At 48.0% G+C, this 17432-nt stretch overlaps 10 protein-coding genes across 10 annotated transcripts; 5 read left to right on the top strand and 5 right to left on the bottom strand.

The window, feature by feature from the left end:
* Positions 1-47: 47 nt before the first annotated feature.
* SSN2 (Ssn2p) lies at positions 48-4118 on the top strand (the record flags this gene model as incomplete). Its single annotated transcript, XM_002555186.1, has 1 exon — positions 48-4118. One exon carries the CDS (start codon positions 48-50, stop codon positions 4116-4118), a length of 4071 nt encoding a protein of 1356 aa, XP_002555232.1.
* A 35-nt stretch (positions 4119-4153) lies between these two features.
* Positions 4154-5779, bottom strand: NSE5 (Smc5-Smc6 complex subunit NSE5; the record flags this gene model as incomplete). The annotated part of the gene is made up of 1 exon (XM_002555185.1): positions 4154-5779. One exon carries the CDS (start codon positions 5777-5779, stop codon positions 4154-4156), a length of 1626 nt encoding a protein of 541 aa, XP_002555231.1.
* A 168-nt stretch (positions 5780-5947) lies between these two features.
* On the top strand, positions 5948-6508 carry APT2 (adenine phosphoribosyltransferase APT2; the record flags this gene model as incomplete). Its single annotated transcript, XM_002555184.1, has 1 exon — positions 5948-6508. One exon carries the CDS (start codon positions 5948-5950, stop codon positions 6506-6508), a length of 561 nt encoding a protein of 186 aa, XP_002555230.1.
* A 170-nt stretch (positions 6509-6678) lies between these two features.
* On the bottom strand, positions 6679-8442 carry DOT1 (histone methyltransferase DOT1; the record flags this gene model as incomplete). Its single annotated transcript, XM_002555183.1, has 1 exon — positions 6679-8442. The coding sequence occupies one exon, from the start codon at positions 8440-8442 to the stop codon at positions 6679-6681; it is 1764 nt and encodes a 587-aa protein (XP_002555229.1).
* A 155-nt stretch (positions 8443-8597) lies between these two features.
* UNG1 (uracil-DNA glycosylase) lies at positions 8598-9623 on the bottom strand (the record flags this gene model as incomplete). The annotated part of the gene is made up of 1 exon (XM_002555182.1): positions 8598-9623. One exon carries the CDS (start codon positions 9621-9623, stop codon positions 8598-8600), a length of 1026 nt encoding a protein of 341 aa, XP_002555228.1.
* Positions 9624-9865: 242 nt separating this feature from the next.
* KLTH0G04378g (uncharacterized protein) lies at positions 9866-11761 on the top strand (the record flags this gene model as incomplete). The annotated part of the gene is made up of 1 exon (XM_002555181.1): positions 9866-11761. One exon carries the CDS (start codon positions 9866-9868, stop codon positions 11759-11761), a length of 1896 nt encoding a protein of 631 aa, XP_002555227.1.
* A 47-nt stretch (positions 11762-11808) lies between these two features.
* On the bottom strand, positions 11809-12555 carry LRS4 (Lrs4p; the record flags this gene model as incomplete). Its single annotated transcript, XM_002555180.1, has 1 exon — positions 11809-12555. The coding sequence occupies one exon, from the start codon at positions 12553-12555 to the stop codon at positions 11809-11811; it is 747 nt and encodes a 248-aa protein (XP_002555226.1).
* A 115-nt stretch (positions 12556-12670) lies between these two features.
* On the top strand, positions 12671-13648 carry OST6 (dolichyl-diphosphooligosaccharide--protein glycotransferase; the record flags this gene model as incomplete). The annotated part of the gene is made up of 1 exon (XM_002555179.1): positions 12671-13648. One exon carries the CDS (start codon positions 12671-12673, stop codon positions 13646-13648), a length of 978 nt encoding a protein of 325 aa, XP_002555225.1.
* Positions 13649-13698: 50 nt separating this feature from the next.
* Positions 13699-14925, bottom strand: KLTH0G04312g (KLTH0G04312p; the record flags this gene model as incomplete). Its single annotated transcript, XM_002555178.1, has 1 exon — positions 13699-14925. One exon carries the CDS (start codon positions 14923-14925, stop codon positions 13699-13701), a length of 1227 nt encoding a protein of 408 aa, XP_002555224.1.
* Positions 14926-15820: 895 nt separating this feature from the next.
* Positions 15821-17290, top strand: PSP2 (Psp2p; the record flags this gene model as incomplete). The annotated part of the gene is made up of 1 exon (XM_002555177.1): positions 15821-17290. One exon carries the CDS (start codon positions 15821-15823, stop codon positions 17288-17290), a length of 1470 nt encoding a protein of 489 aa, XP_002555223.1.
* Positions 17291-17432: the final 142 nt, after the last annotated feature.

Here is a 17432-nt window from a genome sequence, read left to right as displayed (position 1 = left end):
GTTGCAAAGACCTGGGTTTTTGAGCATAGATCTTTCAAACTGATGGAATGGAGTACAAGGAAACTCCATATCGACTGGAAGATCTTCTGACCAGCTTTTACAGGGTTGAGAATATCAATAAAATCAACTACGTGCAGTACATTCCGAGTAAACCAGATGCACAGTGGAGCATACAAGCAGAGCTGGCGCTGCGCAAACACAACCCCAAAATACTAGTATCATTGTTTTCGAGAGAGCTATGGTGCTTCAGTATAAACGAGGAAGAACTCCCAAAACTGAACCTGGACTTGCTAGGGAACCCGCCCTCACCTGAAAAAATAGGCTACTTCACGCCCAACATCTCGAAGCCTAACCTGCCTACTGCATATGCAGTGTTTTTGAAAGCTTTAAGACGGAAGATCCACATAAATATATGCCTCAAGTCTCATCAACGCATCATTCCCTTTGGAAACTCCTGTCTCTACAATACCAATGAAAAGACCAATAAAGTTATCCATTTTGAGCCGCAATTATTTGAAAACGGCGATCTTTGCATTTCAATATGCACTAAGGATGTGAACCTCCGAAGCTTCAATACTAAAACAATAAACGAAAACTTTATGAAATCAAATGCAATTTATTTGGCGCCTTCAGGAATCCGAGCTTACCTGGTATCCTCCGACATCAAGAAATGTGTGTCACCCCCACCCAAAAGTGCCTCTGTTTTGCTTATAACTTTGTTGGTATCTCATGGGATTGATTTGACTAAAAAGAAGGACATAACATGGGTCAAAGTAACGCCAAATTTGGACCACCTAAACGGATACACCCCATCGATATCTGGCTACTTAGATCCTCCAAAAGCGACGAAAACAGCGATATGGCCTCTTGAGCTTTGCTTTTCTCAGCTAGCCGACTCCTTAGTTTCCACTCAAACACCCCCTTCGCCACGCGTTCCGGACTTGCAAGGTACTTTTGACATAATCGATGATTTCATTCAACTAAAGTTAACTTCCGCATTCAAGTCTCCCGGAAACACATGCACAGGAGCTAGCATAGGTACAGCCACGGGAAATGAGGCTTTGAGCACTGGCGGAACTTATGGTGAACAATACCAGGCTTTCCACAAGCGTTCGCAAAGCGGTAGTATGTCCGCTGCTGGACCCGTGGGTTATCAACTTGGAGCAAGACAGTCGCCAAGCATCAACGCTGCCAATTTAACCCCAGCAAACAACAAGCCAGCCTCACATCCTCCTGATGCTTATATTAATGGATTCTTGACAACTCCGAACATCAACGAAAGCGTCGACGCGAACAACGACGACATTATGCTAGGTGTTTCTCCTCAAAAGTTGAGAAGTGAATTATGGAGCGAAAAGAAGGATTCAGACGTCGGGTTCGGCCTCAAGCTTAACACGCCGGTAGAAAATACTGAAATTTCAACTGCTAGCGAAAAAGATGATGCTGACCTAGACGCGGAGCTATTTGGAGATGACAATGCTGACGATGAAGTACCGGGCAACAGCAACTTGAAAGGTGACGAAAACAAGCAAGTTGAGCAAGGAGTGAAGGACATAACAGATGAAATGTTCGACATGGCAGATGAAAGCGACAGTCCTAAAGATAAATCAGAAGTTGCAAAACAGCCGGCAGTTCTTGATTTAAGACGTTCACCCTTTAAACGAAAATACCTTGACATACCGCTCGAAGAAATGACCCTTCCAAGCACCCCACTATACACAGACCCGGGCGCACCCTTGCCAGTGGAAACACCGAAAGATCGCAAAAAAAGTGTCTTTGCGCCGTTAAATTTTAACCCGATTATTGAGTCAAATGTTGATAATAAATATAAAAATGGTGGAAAGTTTTCCTTTGATGGCGGCAAAGTCGAAGAGTCTTTGAAGTTCGACGTGTCAACTGCAAACGTATCAAGCTCTGAGGACGACGAGACTGGTAGTAGCGCAGATGAATTTGACGACATGTTTACGGGGGGCGACAATTTCAAATCGACCGACGTTAATGCTCCGACAACGGCCTTTGCTGCTGAGAGTCAAACCGGAAATGTACCGGAGTTTGTACAACAAGATACGCCCCCTTTACCGATTTTTGACAATTCTGTCAACAATGAAAAGGCCATTCGCGATAACAGCTTGGAGATGTGGAAGTTCTCTCGGGATCAATCGTCACAGGATTTTGGCTCTCCAAAAACCCATTCCAGCTCGAGCAGTGCAAGGCCTTCGCAATTTCAAATAGCAGGCAATGGCTCCAACGATCTTTTGAAACCTAATAACACGAATCCATTACTCGAGCAAACAAGCAAATCTTACCTTCCCATCAATGACAACAACGTTGACTCAACAAACGGTGTAGATAAAGAAATTGGAGATTCGTTATCACCTGAGTCTATGCCAACTCCAGAATCTTCAAACAGCCTGCCTTTCTTGCTCAGACACATGCCACTTTTCTCAATACCAGATGCTTTTTTCCTTAACAACCCCTCCTTGGCTGCGAATGATGACATTCCGAGCTTATTAGACCTCTTATGCGAGCAAATCGTCTTTGACCAGGGAAAAATGGGCGACTTAAAGTGCAGAACAGCTACGTATAATAATTTTGAAGCGTGCAGCGATGGTGTCGTCAAAACCACCATCGATGATATATTTTCAAAATTTCAGAGGCTTCATGGTGGCGAGCTGATTGAAGAAATAAGCCCTATTAGACAGCCGGCCGTCTACGTCAAGAAAAACGATGAAGTGATTAAAATTAAGAGTGATTCAGAACCCTTTTCCCAGTATTTGCACCTCAAGCCTTACAAAGGCATAAAAAGTTTCAAGGGTTTGTTTTTAACAACAATCTTGAAGAATGACTGCCTTGAATTCCTGTCAACAATGTCTCAAATTTACTCAAGTCATGAATTGGGATTTTGTGAGTTAGTAAAGCTCACTTCAGCTGATACCCCAGGTCTCATATACCTCGTGAACTTAGAAGAGAGTACACTATCGCTACTTTCCGCCCAAATTGTATCATACTGCTCGACTAACACTTTGAACACAATGTCAGTTCCGCTAGTTGTTTTCCTACCAATCATGAGTTCAAACCTCTCGGAAGTAGTTGCAATGACGCTCAAATTCCAATTTATTAAAAATGAGATTCTGTCAAAATTACCAAGCGTAAAGCTTTGTCTGAAGCTCATTCCGCTCGACTTCGTCAAGGACCCTCTAACTTCCATTGAGGAGTATTACGACTTTTGTGTTGGAATTTATAACACTCTGCCACCGAAAAGTGATAAATTCACCTCGATTGCAGATGAAGTTCCAAAAAAAATTGAGTTCAGAACTATTCAAAAAACCAATGGTCAAACCTCGCACTTCGATGTGTATATCCATCTGGCGTACGCAAGGAGTGTGGATAGGAATTGGATTTGTGCAGCTTGGTCTAACTCAAATGGTAGCGAAAATGGCGTAAAAACGTGGTACATTGGAAACTCAAAAAACGCGTTCGAGGACGCTTGCAATCGAATGTGGAGAATTACTCTGAAGTTCGCGTCTAACAAGTACGGCAGAGTTTGTCTTGTGTTATCCAGATTCGATAGCGTTTTACCAGATGACGAACTCATGCATTGGAGAAGGTTGTCCTCAACCTCCAGAAACTTGCATTTAGCTGTTGTGTGTGTGGGCGATAACACAAAAGTGTCTCTGTATGACGAAGACAGGATTTATCCTTCGTTTAAACCAATTTTTAGAGACGGCAGGCTGTCTCAAAAAATCGACACCTCAAACCTAGACAACTATGAAATCGTTGACATAGGCAGTGAGATTCACGGCATCGTCTTCCGGAGCCCCCTTCATCTAGCAAATTCCCAACACCGCTGCGCAATAAATACAGGTGCTCTCGTAAGGTTCAAAGCCGCAGATTGTGACGAAATTCTGGACAAAATGGAAGTCAACCTGCTGAACTGTCCGCACTCTGATAGCACGAAGCTATTGAAAATTATATTACAAGAGTTTAGAAACCTTGCATCCTTAAACCCATGGTTCGGAATCTCAAAGTCTAAGGACGCTTTTGTGCCTTGGCATGTGCTTGCGGTCAAGAAGATGCTCAGAACTATGGTGCACTTAAAGGTCAAGGACAATCCATAGAGGGAGGAATAAGCATCCTAGTGCCAAAAATGACTTTAACGTGAAATTGAGAGCACACTAAGAAAATGGTCGTGCAGTGAAGGTACATGTAATACATCCCATCCCCTCAATTTGGCAAACTCCAACCTTTTTTGGTCGCTGACACTCAAAGCTCGTATAGCACAACGCATACGCGTCATTTTTAGCTGAGCTCCATGAATATATTCCCAGTACCTAAGTATCACCAGTAAAAAGATATCACATTTCTCGATGGAGCTGTAAAACTGTTCAGGGCGGCTGTCATAATTCTCATCCAACGGAGGAAAGCCTGCCTCAAACACATTACCAAGCTCTTCAATCACTAGATCGTTGTTTGCTAGCTTTTCCACTAAGCTCAAGGTATAATTTGCGTCAAAAGCCTTTAAGCTTTCATTTGCAGCGGCTTGGGCAAAAAGAGGCATATAATCCAAAAACTCATAAGGGTTTGTCACACTAAAAAATTGTTTAAGCTGGGATGTATCTTCAAAGCTGCTCAAAACTTTACCAAGATGCCGCACAAAGCCTGCCTCTGAAAGACAGGGTTTAGAGAATTCAACGCCTTCAGGAATTGACCGCAGCATGGTCAGGAAAAGGCTTAAAAGACGATGCCGGAAGCTCATGGATTGTGTGAACTTGCAAGAGGTGCGTGCCAAAAGCTTTGGTACGTATGTATCGACTTGCATTAATTCTTTGGGGTAAACGCAATGAACTCGAAGCTTACCCGCCAGCTCATAGCTACATCCCAAAAATAGTATGTCACAAAAGGCTTGGATTAAACCTTGCGAATTAAGTGAACGGAATAGTGCTACAAGGGGACTTCTCTCGATGAAAGATAGGCGAGCTGCGTTGTTTGCCGTCGGGTCAGTTTCGCTGTCAATGGAGTATTTGTTTCGCATTTCGAAAGCGTCAAATAATACACTTAACACTGCAAACCACACTTTGCTGCGCTCGTAAATATGGGAGTCATCGGACAGCGAGGCATATAAAGCCCATCCCACGCAGTTCCAGAATTCCCCTTCTTGACTGAGCTTACTCGTTATAGGCATATTTTTCAAGACCTCTGGTCTATGCTCCAAACAACTCACGTAGGAAGGATAAGGATTCTTGAAGGATAGCAACGGCGGTGACTGATCATCCCGAAATATACTAGGGGAAGCCTCTAAGAGTACGCCGGAATTAGTCTTTCGCCTTTTCGTAAAATCACGCTCACGAACTCTGGTGCTTGTTATTCCACGCAGCGACAATTGATCCAGCATTATAAAAAACTGACTCCGTAGCAGCGCAAGAGAATAATGGTTTTCTTCCTCCGCATGCTCTGACAGCAAAATGTCTGTGAAATGCCTAAGAAGTTTTATGCTACGCGTTGCCAGAGACGCCCTTCCCACGTTGTAGGGATCCATCTCTGCCTCCAGGGTTGCAGCACCGAAATCTGGTATTACTGACAAAGTCATCATAACTATCAAGACGTCAGCGGGTGGAACCGCCAGTGCGGATCGCCTTGCTTCCAAGTAATATAGAAGTTGATCATAATTTTCAACAACGCACAGCGAATTCAATACTTCGAACACAGAAAGACTCTCTGTAGTCAGCCCAACGTTATAAGGTACACCGACCTTTTCGCTCCCGTGAGAAAGAATTGACATTCAACAAGTCTCGCTAGTACACTGAGCTAAAATAAGAAGCCCAACCTAATTCGCGTTGCGCCCCTAAAGATTATATCTTGAAATGATAGCGATGAGGTCAGAAAAAAATTTTTGACTTTTCAACAACTAGTTGAAGTAGTCAGCCTCCAGAATCAAAGCCAGTTCAGAATGCCTAACAGCTCCGTCGCTCAAGAGCTAAGATCAGCTTTACACCAATACCCAAATTTTCCTAGCAAGGGAATTTTGTTCGAAGATTTCTTGCCCATTTTCAGATCCCCACAGTTGTTTGGAAAGTTGGTGAAGGCTTTCAAAACCCACTTTGAGGAAAAGTTTGCTGGCGTTAAAATCGACTACATTGTGGCTCTAGAAGCACGCGGTTTCCTATTTGGCCCTGCTGTAGCCTTGGAAATAGGTGCTGGTTTCGTGCCTGTGAGAAAACAAGGCAAGCTTCCAGGCGAGTGCCTCCACGCCACGTACGTCAAAGAATATGGCAGTGACGTTTTTGACATCCAAGTCGAGTCTATTCCAGAAGGCTCAAATGTCGTGATTATGGATGACATCATCGCGACTGGTGGCTCTGCTTTGGCCGCTGGTGAGTTGATTGAGAAGCTTGGCGCTAATTTGCTCGAGTACGCCTTCTTTATGGAATTGGACTTTTTGAAGGGTAGAGAAAAGCTTCAAGCGCCAGTGTTCACCCTGCTGACTGGCCAGGAACACGGCCTCCAGTAAGCGTCCCGAATAGGCAACGGCCCTCATGAGGATTTCCCAGGACTGCTCCCGCCACATCGTCAACTCTTCCGGACTCTATAATCTACATTCTTCACCTTTACGCCTTCGCTTTTCTCCGAGTTACGCTTGGTGGTTGTATCATATGTAAATACTTGACACGGTCATATTTTTCAACGTGTGTACTTGACCCTCCTCCCCATCCTTACACGGCCCTTCGAGTGAGTCGTGAAAATGGACTCGTCAATGTCTTCTCCTACTGTGGAGATATAATACTCACCGCCGCGATGTGTCCAAGAAACGCTGTTTTCCGGGAGGTCGTATTTCTTGACAGTGAGACGGTTCATGATGTTGCCCACATCGTCGAAGTTTATCGTATATCCAAAGGGCCTGAGGTTTTTTAAGCTTATGACTTTGCAGCCTGGTTTTAGAACTTGAATAAGTTTCTGGATCTGCAGATTGAGCTTCGCGTCAAATATGAAATTGTTGATGAGCAGCACATCGCATTTTGGAAGTAGCTCATCAACAGTTGAATTATTGACGAAACTTGTCCGCAATGAAAATTGGGTAGGACACAGCTTTAGCCCCCAGAGTCTGCACCTTCTCTGTAGTTCCGATTCCTGTGTCGTCGTCAGATCACTGGCACTGGGCATGAGCTCACAACCGAAGCTTAAACTGCATCCAAACTCTAATGCTGCCTGCAAAACGCAGTTGCCCACACCTGAGCCGAGATCCATGAAAATATCACCAGGCTTCAGGCCACATTGTGCATAAGCAGCGGTCAAAAAGTTTGGAAGTAATTCACCGTACACATTATTACTGAAAGCTCGGTACTCTTTGAGTGATCTCGCCTTCGGATGAATAGTTCTAACATACACCATGTGCAGTAGGCTGTGGAAAAAGGATGTGGGGACTGCTTTAGTGCGACGCAAGCGCTCGACAATGTCTGCTCTAGGTATTTTTTTTACAAGTTCGTTAAACGCTTCAACAGCCTGAATAAAACCTTTTTGATTTTGTTCATCAAATGCCTTGTTGAGCGGCTGAACCACCTTCTTACGCAATTGATTGGCAAATTTTGTAGGGACATAGATTTGCAGGGTGTATTCAATTATTCGCCCAATCTCGCTCATTGGGTTGTACTTCGAAAGATCCGTACTGAAATCAACGATGTATTCTTCTTCATAATCGGGATACAATATCGACCGTAACTTTACCACATTTGGGTTTACGTGTGGGGGATCGCTTAATGAACGAGAATGAATTAGCTCGTCCTCAAACATTTCCTTGCTCTGCAAAGCGTCGGAGTCGAACAAATCGCGCCGGCAAGTGAAATGCTCAATTGGGTCTTCTATGAAAGAGTTGGCTCGCTGTGAAACCACTAATTCTTTACGCAAGATTCCGTGGTCCATTAAATCATTTTGTGAGCTGGTAACGTCCGGTTGGAGGCCCATTGAAACCTCTGGCGTATGTGCGGTCTCGGAGACGAGTTTAAAGGAACGCTTGTTTTGATGACTCGCCTTTTTGATTCGTGAGGGCCTCTTCTTGGTAGCTGCTTCCTGAAGATTCTCGTTTGAACCATTGTTCAATAGCTCCGCTTGTCGCTTCTTACTGGCTGGTCTCTGTTTCCGCACAGCAACTGAAATGGAACTGGAGCTAATATCGCTGCCTTGTGTCTCCTTCTGCAATCCATCACCTTTTGCAGTGGTCTCACAACTGTTTGGCCCCTTTCTTCTCAGAAACCCGCTAGGCATTGAGTACTCACTGTATGCAGAGTACTTACAAGCGTCATTGAGAAGCGAGAGAAGGCTTTTATTTACTCTCTTTTTCGGTACGTGACTTGTCGTTCTGCCGCCATCTTTCGATGGGCTTGCCACAGGTAATGAACTTGCTTCATCAGGCTTTGCAGAGCCTGTTTCGAAGGAAGTCTCTATGCTCATGACTGCGACTCACAAAACACACTATGGCTGTAATTATAAATACCCCATCACATTAAAGGCCTCTATCAAGAACTTCAGATAAATTCTGTCTCGTGGCCGCGCGAATGAAGCATGTGACTAATTTAAGTGCTCGGTCATAACTCGTGGAAAGCTCATCAAATGTCCAATACTAGATTCTTATTCTCAATCTCTTTGATTTTCGAACCCGGTACTACGCTCCAGTCTATCATTGGCTCGTTTCTGTCGTATAGCCATTCATTTATCTTCTTGAAGTGCTTGTTACCGAAAAAACCTCTGCTCGCAGAAAGTGGCGATGGATGGACAGAGCTCAGCATCAGGAAGTTCACAGGGGGGCTGCCCAAAAGCCCCTTAACCAAGTTTCCCGCGTTGCTGCCCCAAAGCAAGAACACTATCGGTTTTCCAGAACGTTTCCGGTCCTCAATAATAAGCTGGACGACGCGCTTCGTAAACTGTTCCCAACCTCTCTTTGAGTGTGAATTAGCGTTGTGCGCCCTTACCGTAAGGCATGTATTGAGCAGTAGAACACCCTGGGTGGCCCAGTGGGTCAAGTCTCCGACTTTGTTGTCAATTTGGAAATCCGCGTAATTGTGCTCTTTGAGCTCTTTGTAAATGTTCTTTAAGGAAGGTGGAGCCGGAGTTGGTGGTTTAACACTGAAAGCCAAGCCATGCGCCTGATTGAAATTATGGTATGGGTCTTGCCCAATAACCACAACACGAACCTGATCGAAAGGTGTTAGCCTGCTCCAAGAGTAGACATCTTGCGGAGGCGGAAAGACCGTGGCGGTTTGCTGTTGCTCAATAACGAAATCTTTCAATTTGAGAAAATATGGCTTCGTGAATTCTGAAACCAGCTTGGCAAACCACTCGTCATCCAATGTGTCCAATTCAAGCCCTAGCAGCTTCAACTGGCGTTCTGTGAGACTTTTTCTAAATTCTGATTTGTCTTGCTGACCAATTTGATGTAAGCTTGCTCCATCGCGCTTTGGGATTGCCGCTGCCACCGTCCCAGTGTCCAAGACTTTAGCTGTAGTCGCATCTGTCTTCTTCTTCGCTGGGGAAACTTTCTTACCACCAAAAAACTCCATCAAAGTCTTCTGCTTCTTAGTTCCTTCCCCCGGGGGGCCCTCCGTTCTTAGGCGCTTAGTTCCGTTCGCAGACATCGTCTTCCTTTGGTCGAAGCGTCGAAAGCAGGAACGAACGAAACATTTGATCATTATCGAAATTTAAGGAAATTCCTACCTGTAAAATCAAAACGCTAAGAGTAAACTCAAATCTTCGAAAAGGCAATCAATAGGTTATTTGGATATTTGGTTCAAACCCCAAGGCGATACAGGTTCTAAAAAGGTGCTTGCAGAAAACGTGGCGTTTTCGACAACTTCACTTACACTTACACAAACAGTCGATGGGATCGCAGTCCAGCATTAAGTCATCCGTATCATCGATAAAATCTCAGAACGTCGACCGAAGCACGCCAGCGGCGGCGAAGAGCATCAAAAGTGGCGAAAGCAAAGACAAAAGAGCTACTAGCCCCCCCGCAGGCTGGTCGCTCTGGGGTTCCAGAAATGAAGGGGTTCAGCAATTACCGAGCGGCAATCAGACGCAAGGCACAGCGGGCGGAAGTGCGGGCTGGTGGCGCAAACCATCCATAACCTCACTTCGCACTTTTGTTAAAAACGATCCATCAGCGGATCAAGCCAACAAAGATACCGCAACTGTACCTGAAGAGTCCGAAGAGGCGAAAACCTGTGCTGAACCTCGAAAGCGAGCATGGTCCTTTTGGAATCGCAAAAGCGCCGAGTGCGGCAACGAACAGCCCGCAGAGGTTTTAAATTCGCCTGGAAGCAGCACCAATATTGCGAAGCCTGTGATAAATGAGATTATTACTGGAGTATCAGATGATGCTCTTTTATACAAGAAAAGATCTAAGGATGACACAGCCGGCGAGCAAAACCTGGAGAGCAAAAACGAGGAACAAGGCTATTCCTCCAATATTCTTACTCCTCAGTTCGAAATTTTGCCCGAACTCACCACAATGGCCTCTATTTATTCGAGTATTGGGAAGTACGGCCACAAATGGAATCTTCTGTCAAAAGAAAAATTCCAGCCAAAAAGTTTATATCGCATAGAACCGAGTGCAAGTATTGCTTCGATAAGAGCCAATGCGAAAGAGCCCGTCAGGGTACTCTTGATTGGAGTTCATGGTTTCTTTCCCACTAAAATGATCCGGCCCTTGATTGGCGAGCCCACGGGAACTTCTACTAAGTTCATAACAGAGGCAGAAAAAGCGGTGATACGGTGGTTTAGAGAACAAGACACCCCTGTCGAAATTAGCAAAATAGCACTTGAACGAGAGGGAAAAGTCCTAGATCGCGTTGAATTCTTTTTCGAAGTTCTTAAGAAATGGGCCGATGAGATCAACAAAGCAGACTTTGTCTATTTTGTAGCACATTCTCAGGGCTGCCCAGTGACAATAATCTTGCTGGCAAGGCTAATTGAAGCTGGGGTTATTGAAGTAGACCAAAATGGAGCTCAGTCGGGCAAGAAAAGTGGCCAGTCTCAGAGACGGAAAATCGTAAGCGTGCTTGCAATGGCTGGCGTGAACAACGGTCCTTTTTACGGAGTTGACCAGACACTTTTTGTCCGTGCCTACTCCACTATCGAAAGTGATTCGATGAGGGAATTATTTCAGTTCCAAAACTTTCACTCCTTGCAAGCGAAGAAGTTCATTCAGAGTTTGAGACTTATTATCGCTAGTAATGTAAAAGTTACATTTGTTGGCTCCATCAATGACCAGTTGGTTCCTTTGTATTCTTCAACATGCTTATTCGCACATCATCCAAACATATTTAAGGCAACCTTCATCGACAAGGACTCCAAAACTCCTGATTTTATAACTCGCATAGTGGGCATCGCCAATCACCTGAATAACCTGGGATATGATGATCACGGAATCATAAAGGAAGTGAGTGGATCACTGGCTGGCACCCTTACAGGCGGTGGACACTCCAAGATTTACAACGAAGGACAGGTCTATGATTTGGGAATCAAATTCGCACTACAAACCTCTGAATTACCAACTCCCCAAGCTGTTGCCTATAAAACATATCAAGTTGATGAGTTGGGCTCCAACCCTTACCATTTGCCGTGGTGCATGCGCGGCTTGCTTTATGAAACAGGCCTCCACATAGGCAGAGAGCAAATAGTTGATCTATTTCATGAGTTTGACGTTTGGGAGCCCGAAACAAAGCTGCTGAAAGACGTAAAGTACAGGCTCAGTGGTCTTCGGTCGAAACTCTAGATGTAATGTGTACAGGAATGAAGATATAAATTGAGCTTAGGACCTCCTCATTGTTCGCCCTGTGTTGAGAGCAAATGATTTTCACCATCACTGTCTACCCTCTGTATTCTCTTCTTAGTGAGCCTGCGCTTTTTCTGTTTTTGCTCGGGTTCGGGATTCTTTTTGGCAGTATTCGCGTCGTCATTGCTTTCTTCCTCGAGGTCGCTGGATGAATCTAATGTGTCCTTTGGAAGCACTATATCAGCTAGTTTATCCTTGCCCTTAATTGAGGTCAGGAACGATATCTCGTTTGAATTCTCAGCAACTTCGCTTGCGTCCTCGTCGAACAGAGTCGGCTTGTTTTTATATATAGCATGTCGCAGGCCATTACTCTGACCAGCAGAGGGTGTACCATGAGCACCTGCAATACCGTTACTGCTTCCATTTGCTTTCGGCTTCTTCTTGCTAATCGGGCTTAATAGGTGCACTGATTTTGAATCTTTGTCGCGACGCGTAGCCCCATCAGGGGTTTTGGGCCTCGAATGTTTTCGCGCGTTTTCGAGTTTGGACTCGAGCAGTGCCAGCTGGGTCTTGTGGACTTGCTTGAGCCGTTCATTTTCACGCTTTTGCTGGTTGCAATCAGCTGTCAGTTGGGCAATCTGCCGTTGTAAGCTGATTGTCTCCTTCACGAGTAATGAGTCCCTCTGCATGGGCTCCTGCTGGACCTTACTGCAATTTACATGCTCATAGTATATCCTTTCGCACTCAATGACCGATTCGTAGTAATTTGCAAGCAGCTGGATTAGCGTGCTCATCTATGGCGGGTTCAGTAAGGTTCAGTTTCAAATTGTTTATGATCTTGAATTTTTTGACACTTTAAACCGCTATCTTCCTAAAGTAGGTCGCAAAGCCGTCGAAGTAGCCAGGACGATGAGGATCAGCGGGCTTATTTGGCTGTTCACGCTTATAGGATTGGGCAATTGTTTGGAATGGGATGACGTTAGCGATCTTAGGGACGCAGATGGGATTATTGAAGTCACTGAATCCAACTACAGAAAGCTGTCCCAGGGCTCGAGGAATTTCTACTCAATCCTGTACGTGACTACCTCGCAAGTCACGTCGGGAGGCGTTTATTGTGAGCTCTGCGATATATTCGAGGGCAATGTGCGGAAGGCCTCAAATGCCATGCAACAGCAGCTTCCCGAAGACGTCAACAGAGAAGCGGTCTTCTTCAAACTGGACGTTTCGCAATGTTCCTCTTTTGTGAAAGAAATCGGCCTACAAACCATACCCCACATGCTGATATACCCCCCACCTAAGGACGAAGATAGCTTCGCATGGTCCAAAAGCGTGTTTTACCAGTTTCAAATTACGCCTGAAAGTGCCAAGGACCCTGTATTGTTTGCAGACTTTTTGGCAAAGATCCTCAATGTGTATTTCGGCGTCGCGCGGGACTTCGACAAGGAGGAGTTCTTCCAGTATTTTATCGCGTCTTTGGCATGTTTCTTTGTCTTGAAGAAGAAGATCTTGCCTCTGATCCCCAACAAAGCATGGTTTTTTAGCTTGCTCTTTTCTCTGGGCGTGGTGCTTGCGTCTGTGACGGGGTTGAAGTTCACGCAGATTAACAACATACCTTTGCTAGCCAAGGACGAGAAGGGAAACATTATGTTTTTCAGCGGTGGCATGGGATGGCAGTTTGGCATCGAGATTTTCAGCGTGAGCACCATGTACATCGCCATGGGGTCCAGCGTCATAGCGCTGATATTCATACCGCGTGTGAAGCAGCTGAATCCTTTCCTCTCGAACGCGGTGTCGCTGGCGCTTCTGGCACTGGGATTCTACGTGTTCGCCTACTTCACGAGCTGCTTCAAGGTCAAAGATCCCGGATACCCTTTCGCAATACTGTAGGCCATGCTGTCCGAAGTGTAAATATTAATATTGAGGTCTATATATGCATTTTAAGCAACACTTTGGTGCTCATCTAGTTGGAACTCCTCCTCGGATTCCTTGTTCACGATAAAGAAGCTTGCGCATATCAGGGCCGCGCCCAGTAGGTATATGAACGACATGGGCCTGGATTTGAATAAGAAGTCGCCCAGCATCGCAAAGGGGATCGTGGTGCTGAGCCCCACGGTCACGGTCAGCGGGGACGTCAGGAGCATCGCCTTAGCCCAGCAGAAGTCGCTGATGAAGGTGATGACGCAGTTAAACAGGACAATCGCCAGCACCTGGGGCGTTGGGGGCAGCTCGAAGGTCTCCCAGCCGAGGAAATGCAGAAGGACGACGGTGGGCCACAGTAGCACGAGCGTGAAGAGGCCCACGAACCCGAAGAAGATCTTCATGTTGACCCTTGTCTCGTCTCTGATGCGCCACTTGAGCAGCGTGCAGTACAGGCCGTAGAACAGCGCGCCGGCAAGCGCCAGCAGGTTGCCGCAGAAGATCACAAAGGCCTCGGTGTTGTCTGAAGAGATGCCGTTGTGGAACTTGTAGGGGACCGCGGAGTGGACCTCACCCGCGCTGGCGGTGTTGTCCGCGTCGGACTTGGTGACGAAGACGATGCCGACGAAGGAAATCACGGAGCCCAGGACCTTGACACGGTTGACGCTTTCAACGTGGAACAGCGAGCCGATCAGCAGCGTGAAGAACGACGACGTCGACGACAGTATGGTCTGCGACGCGACGGAGGTGTAAGAGAGTGAGGCGTTGGTCACGAGGTTAGCGAGGAACCACAGAATGCAGAACTGGCCGCTGAGCTGGATGGTCGCGCGCAGAGAGAGCTTTGCGCCGGTCAAAGCATCGTTGGGCGCCTCGGCGCTGTCCTTGGGTATCAGCGGCGACAGCGTGGTCGCCGCCGCGGCCGCGCCGGCGGCCGCGCTCGCAGCGCCCTGCTCTTCGTCGAGTGGCAGCTCGCGCTCCTCGTGCGGGCCCTCCTCCTCGAGCACGAGCTCGCGCCGGATGTGGAAGCTGCCCGTGGCCCAGTAGTTCGCGCACACCGCGCGGAACGTCGGCAGCAGGTAGAACACGAACGATGCCGTGTTGATGTAAGTGAGCAGGAACGGCTTGCGATACAACCCGTCCTCGAAGATCTGGTTGATCAGAAACGATGAGAGCACCCACAGGATCACCACTACCCCCAGGAAGATCAGCCCCAGCGTCCACTTCTGGCTGTTAGTCCGAATGCCCATTGCTGATAGCGTTACGCCTGCTGGAAGAATACGCCCGACTTGAAAATGCCTGTCCTCACAGAAAGGACTGCTATTGCTGCTTGCTTTGCTTCGGTCTTATGCCTGGAAACCCGTTATGGTGCATCCAACAGTGGACTGAAACTTCTCGATGCAGAACCCAAACTCGGACCTCATCTTCTGTCCAAAATTACATATACTGCAAAAATCTCCAGCACCGCTCTACGAGTCAGCTCGCGCGACCCGTGAAAAAAACTCGTCAGCGGCGCTTGCCGGGCTTTTGACGTAAGCCGCGATGGCGGACGGCGTGCTTACGTGAGCCATAGACGCCACAGATGTGCGGGCGCGCCACAGCGGAAGGCTGACGTCACGTGAAACCGAGGACGACGGGGTCACGTGCGAAGTCCGGCGGTCATGCAATCGAAAAAAGCAATTAGAAATCCCCTGATCACGTGAACGCACGTGACTAAAGGATGTCACGTGGTGGGCTAAGAACACGTGACTCAATGTCACATGACGGGTTATCGTGACACGTGATATAGGGTCCCCGCGGCTTATGTCAGCAGCCCGCACAGTCACATGCGCCCCGCCTGCCGGGTAACGCCACCCGTGCGCGGTCGAAAAATACTAAAGCCAAGAAACCCAGGGAAACATAGATAGATGCGCTCCCGGAGCCCAGCACTAATCGTCCAGACACAGTCACTATTAGCACTGCGCACAGGCAAACTACAATGGGTATGTGGGCACGCAACGCTGCGCGCGCGTCGGCGGCGGCGGCGGCGGTGGCCGCCGCCGGCCCCGCGCCGCGGCGCTCTCTCTCTCTCTCTCTATTTTCATACTAACCCAACGGTGGTTCTTACCAGCTTCTGCAACTAATGGCAGCTCGAACAAGAAGAAGATGTCGCTCGAGGAGTTCTTCAACGAGAACTCACTCGGCGACTCTGCGTGGGATGAGGAGGACATCAACCTGGACGCGATCTCCTCGCCACTCACCAACACCACCAGCATCGACGTGCTGAAGCACACGCCCCTCCGCATCGCAACGCGCGCGCCCGAGGACCACGAGTTCCACGCCGGGTTCCAAGGTGCGGCTCAGACCCGCAGTCCGCCTTACATTGTCAAGTTCGCCCACCTGCCCTCGCAGTTCACGGGCCCCGAGATCGAGGACCTCTTCCAGACCAAGTGCACCAAGTTCATCAAGTTTAAGATCTTCTGGGAGCTGAACAAGAAGCCCTCCATGGGCGTCGCATTCAAGAACTCGAATGTCTTCGACGCCAACTTCACGCGCGCCTCGAAAGTCGCCTTCACCGAGCTCTACTCGGCCCGCGACCTTGACAAGATTCTCAGCTACTGGACCGAGCCGCTCAAGGAGCTCTATGAGATTATCGTCACGCCCGCGGACTTTGCCGACTTCATGAACTACATGGAGAAAACCAAGCTATTGAGCGAGGCCGATGATCCCACCCGGCCCTACAAGCCCCGGAAAGACGGCCTCAAGACCCGCAGTGATATCAAGAAGACCAAGAACAATCCATTCGGCACTGCCCACCCTGTGGACGAGGTTGACCCCACCGGCGACGTCCAGGTCAAGCTTAGTAAGATGAGGGTGCACGACGATTCGAAGTCACGCGAGGTCCTGCGTGGGGCCGAGACCAAGACCAGACCCGATGACGCAGCTCTCGCTGCTGCTGCTGCTGGACCAGAGAAGTCAGCCGCAGCGCCCCAGCCATTGAGCTACTCCGCCATGCTGAAGAAATCCGTGGATGCTGCTGCCTCTGCCTCCACTCCCGTCTCTCTTGTACCTACATCCGCCTTAGGCCATTCAGAGGCCGATTCAAACACGAACATTGACGAAGATAATGCCGACGGTACACACCAGGGCAGTTCGAACGGGGACGAGAACGACGACGACCAGTCCCATTCCAACGGCAACTTTACTTTCAAGGACAATCAACGTAAGGGCTACCAATCAGGAACTCGCGGCCGCGGAACAGGCCGTGGAGGCCGTGGTGGCCGCAGCGACAATGGGGGACGCGGGGATCACAGCGAACGTGGCGAACGTGGCGAACGTGGCGAACGTGGCGAACGTGGCGGCTACCGTGGCCGTGGCGGCAGTCGCGGGGGATTTTCCAGAGGGGGCGACTCCGACCGCAAATTTGACGACTCTCGCCCGAGGGGAAAATTTCAGAGTAACAGAGAAGACAACCCATACTCAGTATTCCGTCCCGCCAGTGGATTCTTGCGCGAAAGCACCAGCTCCAATGGATCCAGAGGAGGCAGAGGTGGTCGCGGCAGCTTCAACGGAGACCGTGGGAGAGGCGGGAGCCGTGGGGGTCGTGGCGACCGCCGTGGCTTTACGGCTGTTTGAAGGGGCCCGAGGAGCGCGCCTAAGACCAAAACATCATAAAATTATTCAGTTTCACTTTGCATGTATGTATATTAAATTGACCGTTTGTGCACTCTATATTAATTCAACGCGGTGACAGCTTCCAGCTCCACCTTTCATTTCT

The sequence above is a fragment of the Lachancea thermotolerans genome (genome assembly GCF_000142805.1).
Source record: "Lachancea thermotolerans CBS 6340 chromosome G complete sequence".
NCBI lineage: Eukaryota > Fungi > Ascomycota > Saccharomycetes > Saccharomycetales > Saccharomycetaceae > Lachancea > Lachancea thermotolerans.
This window is presented reverse-complemented; position numbering and strand designations above follow the sequence as displayed.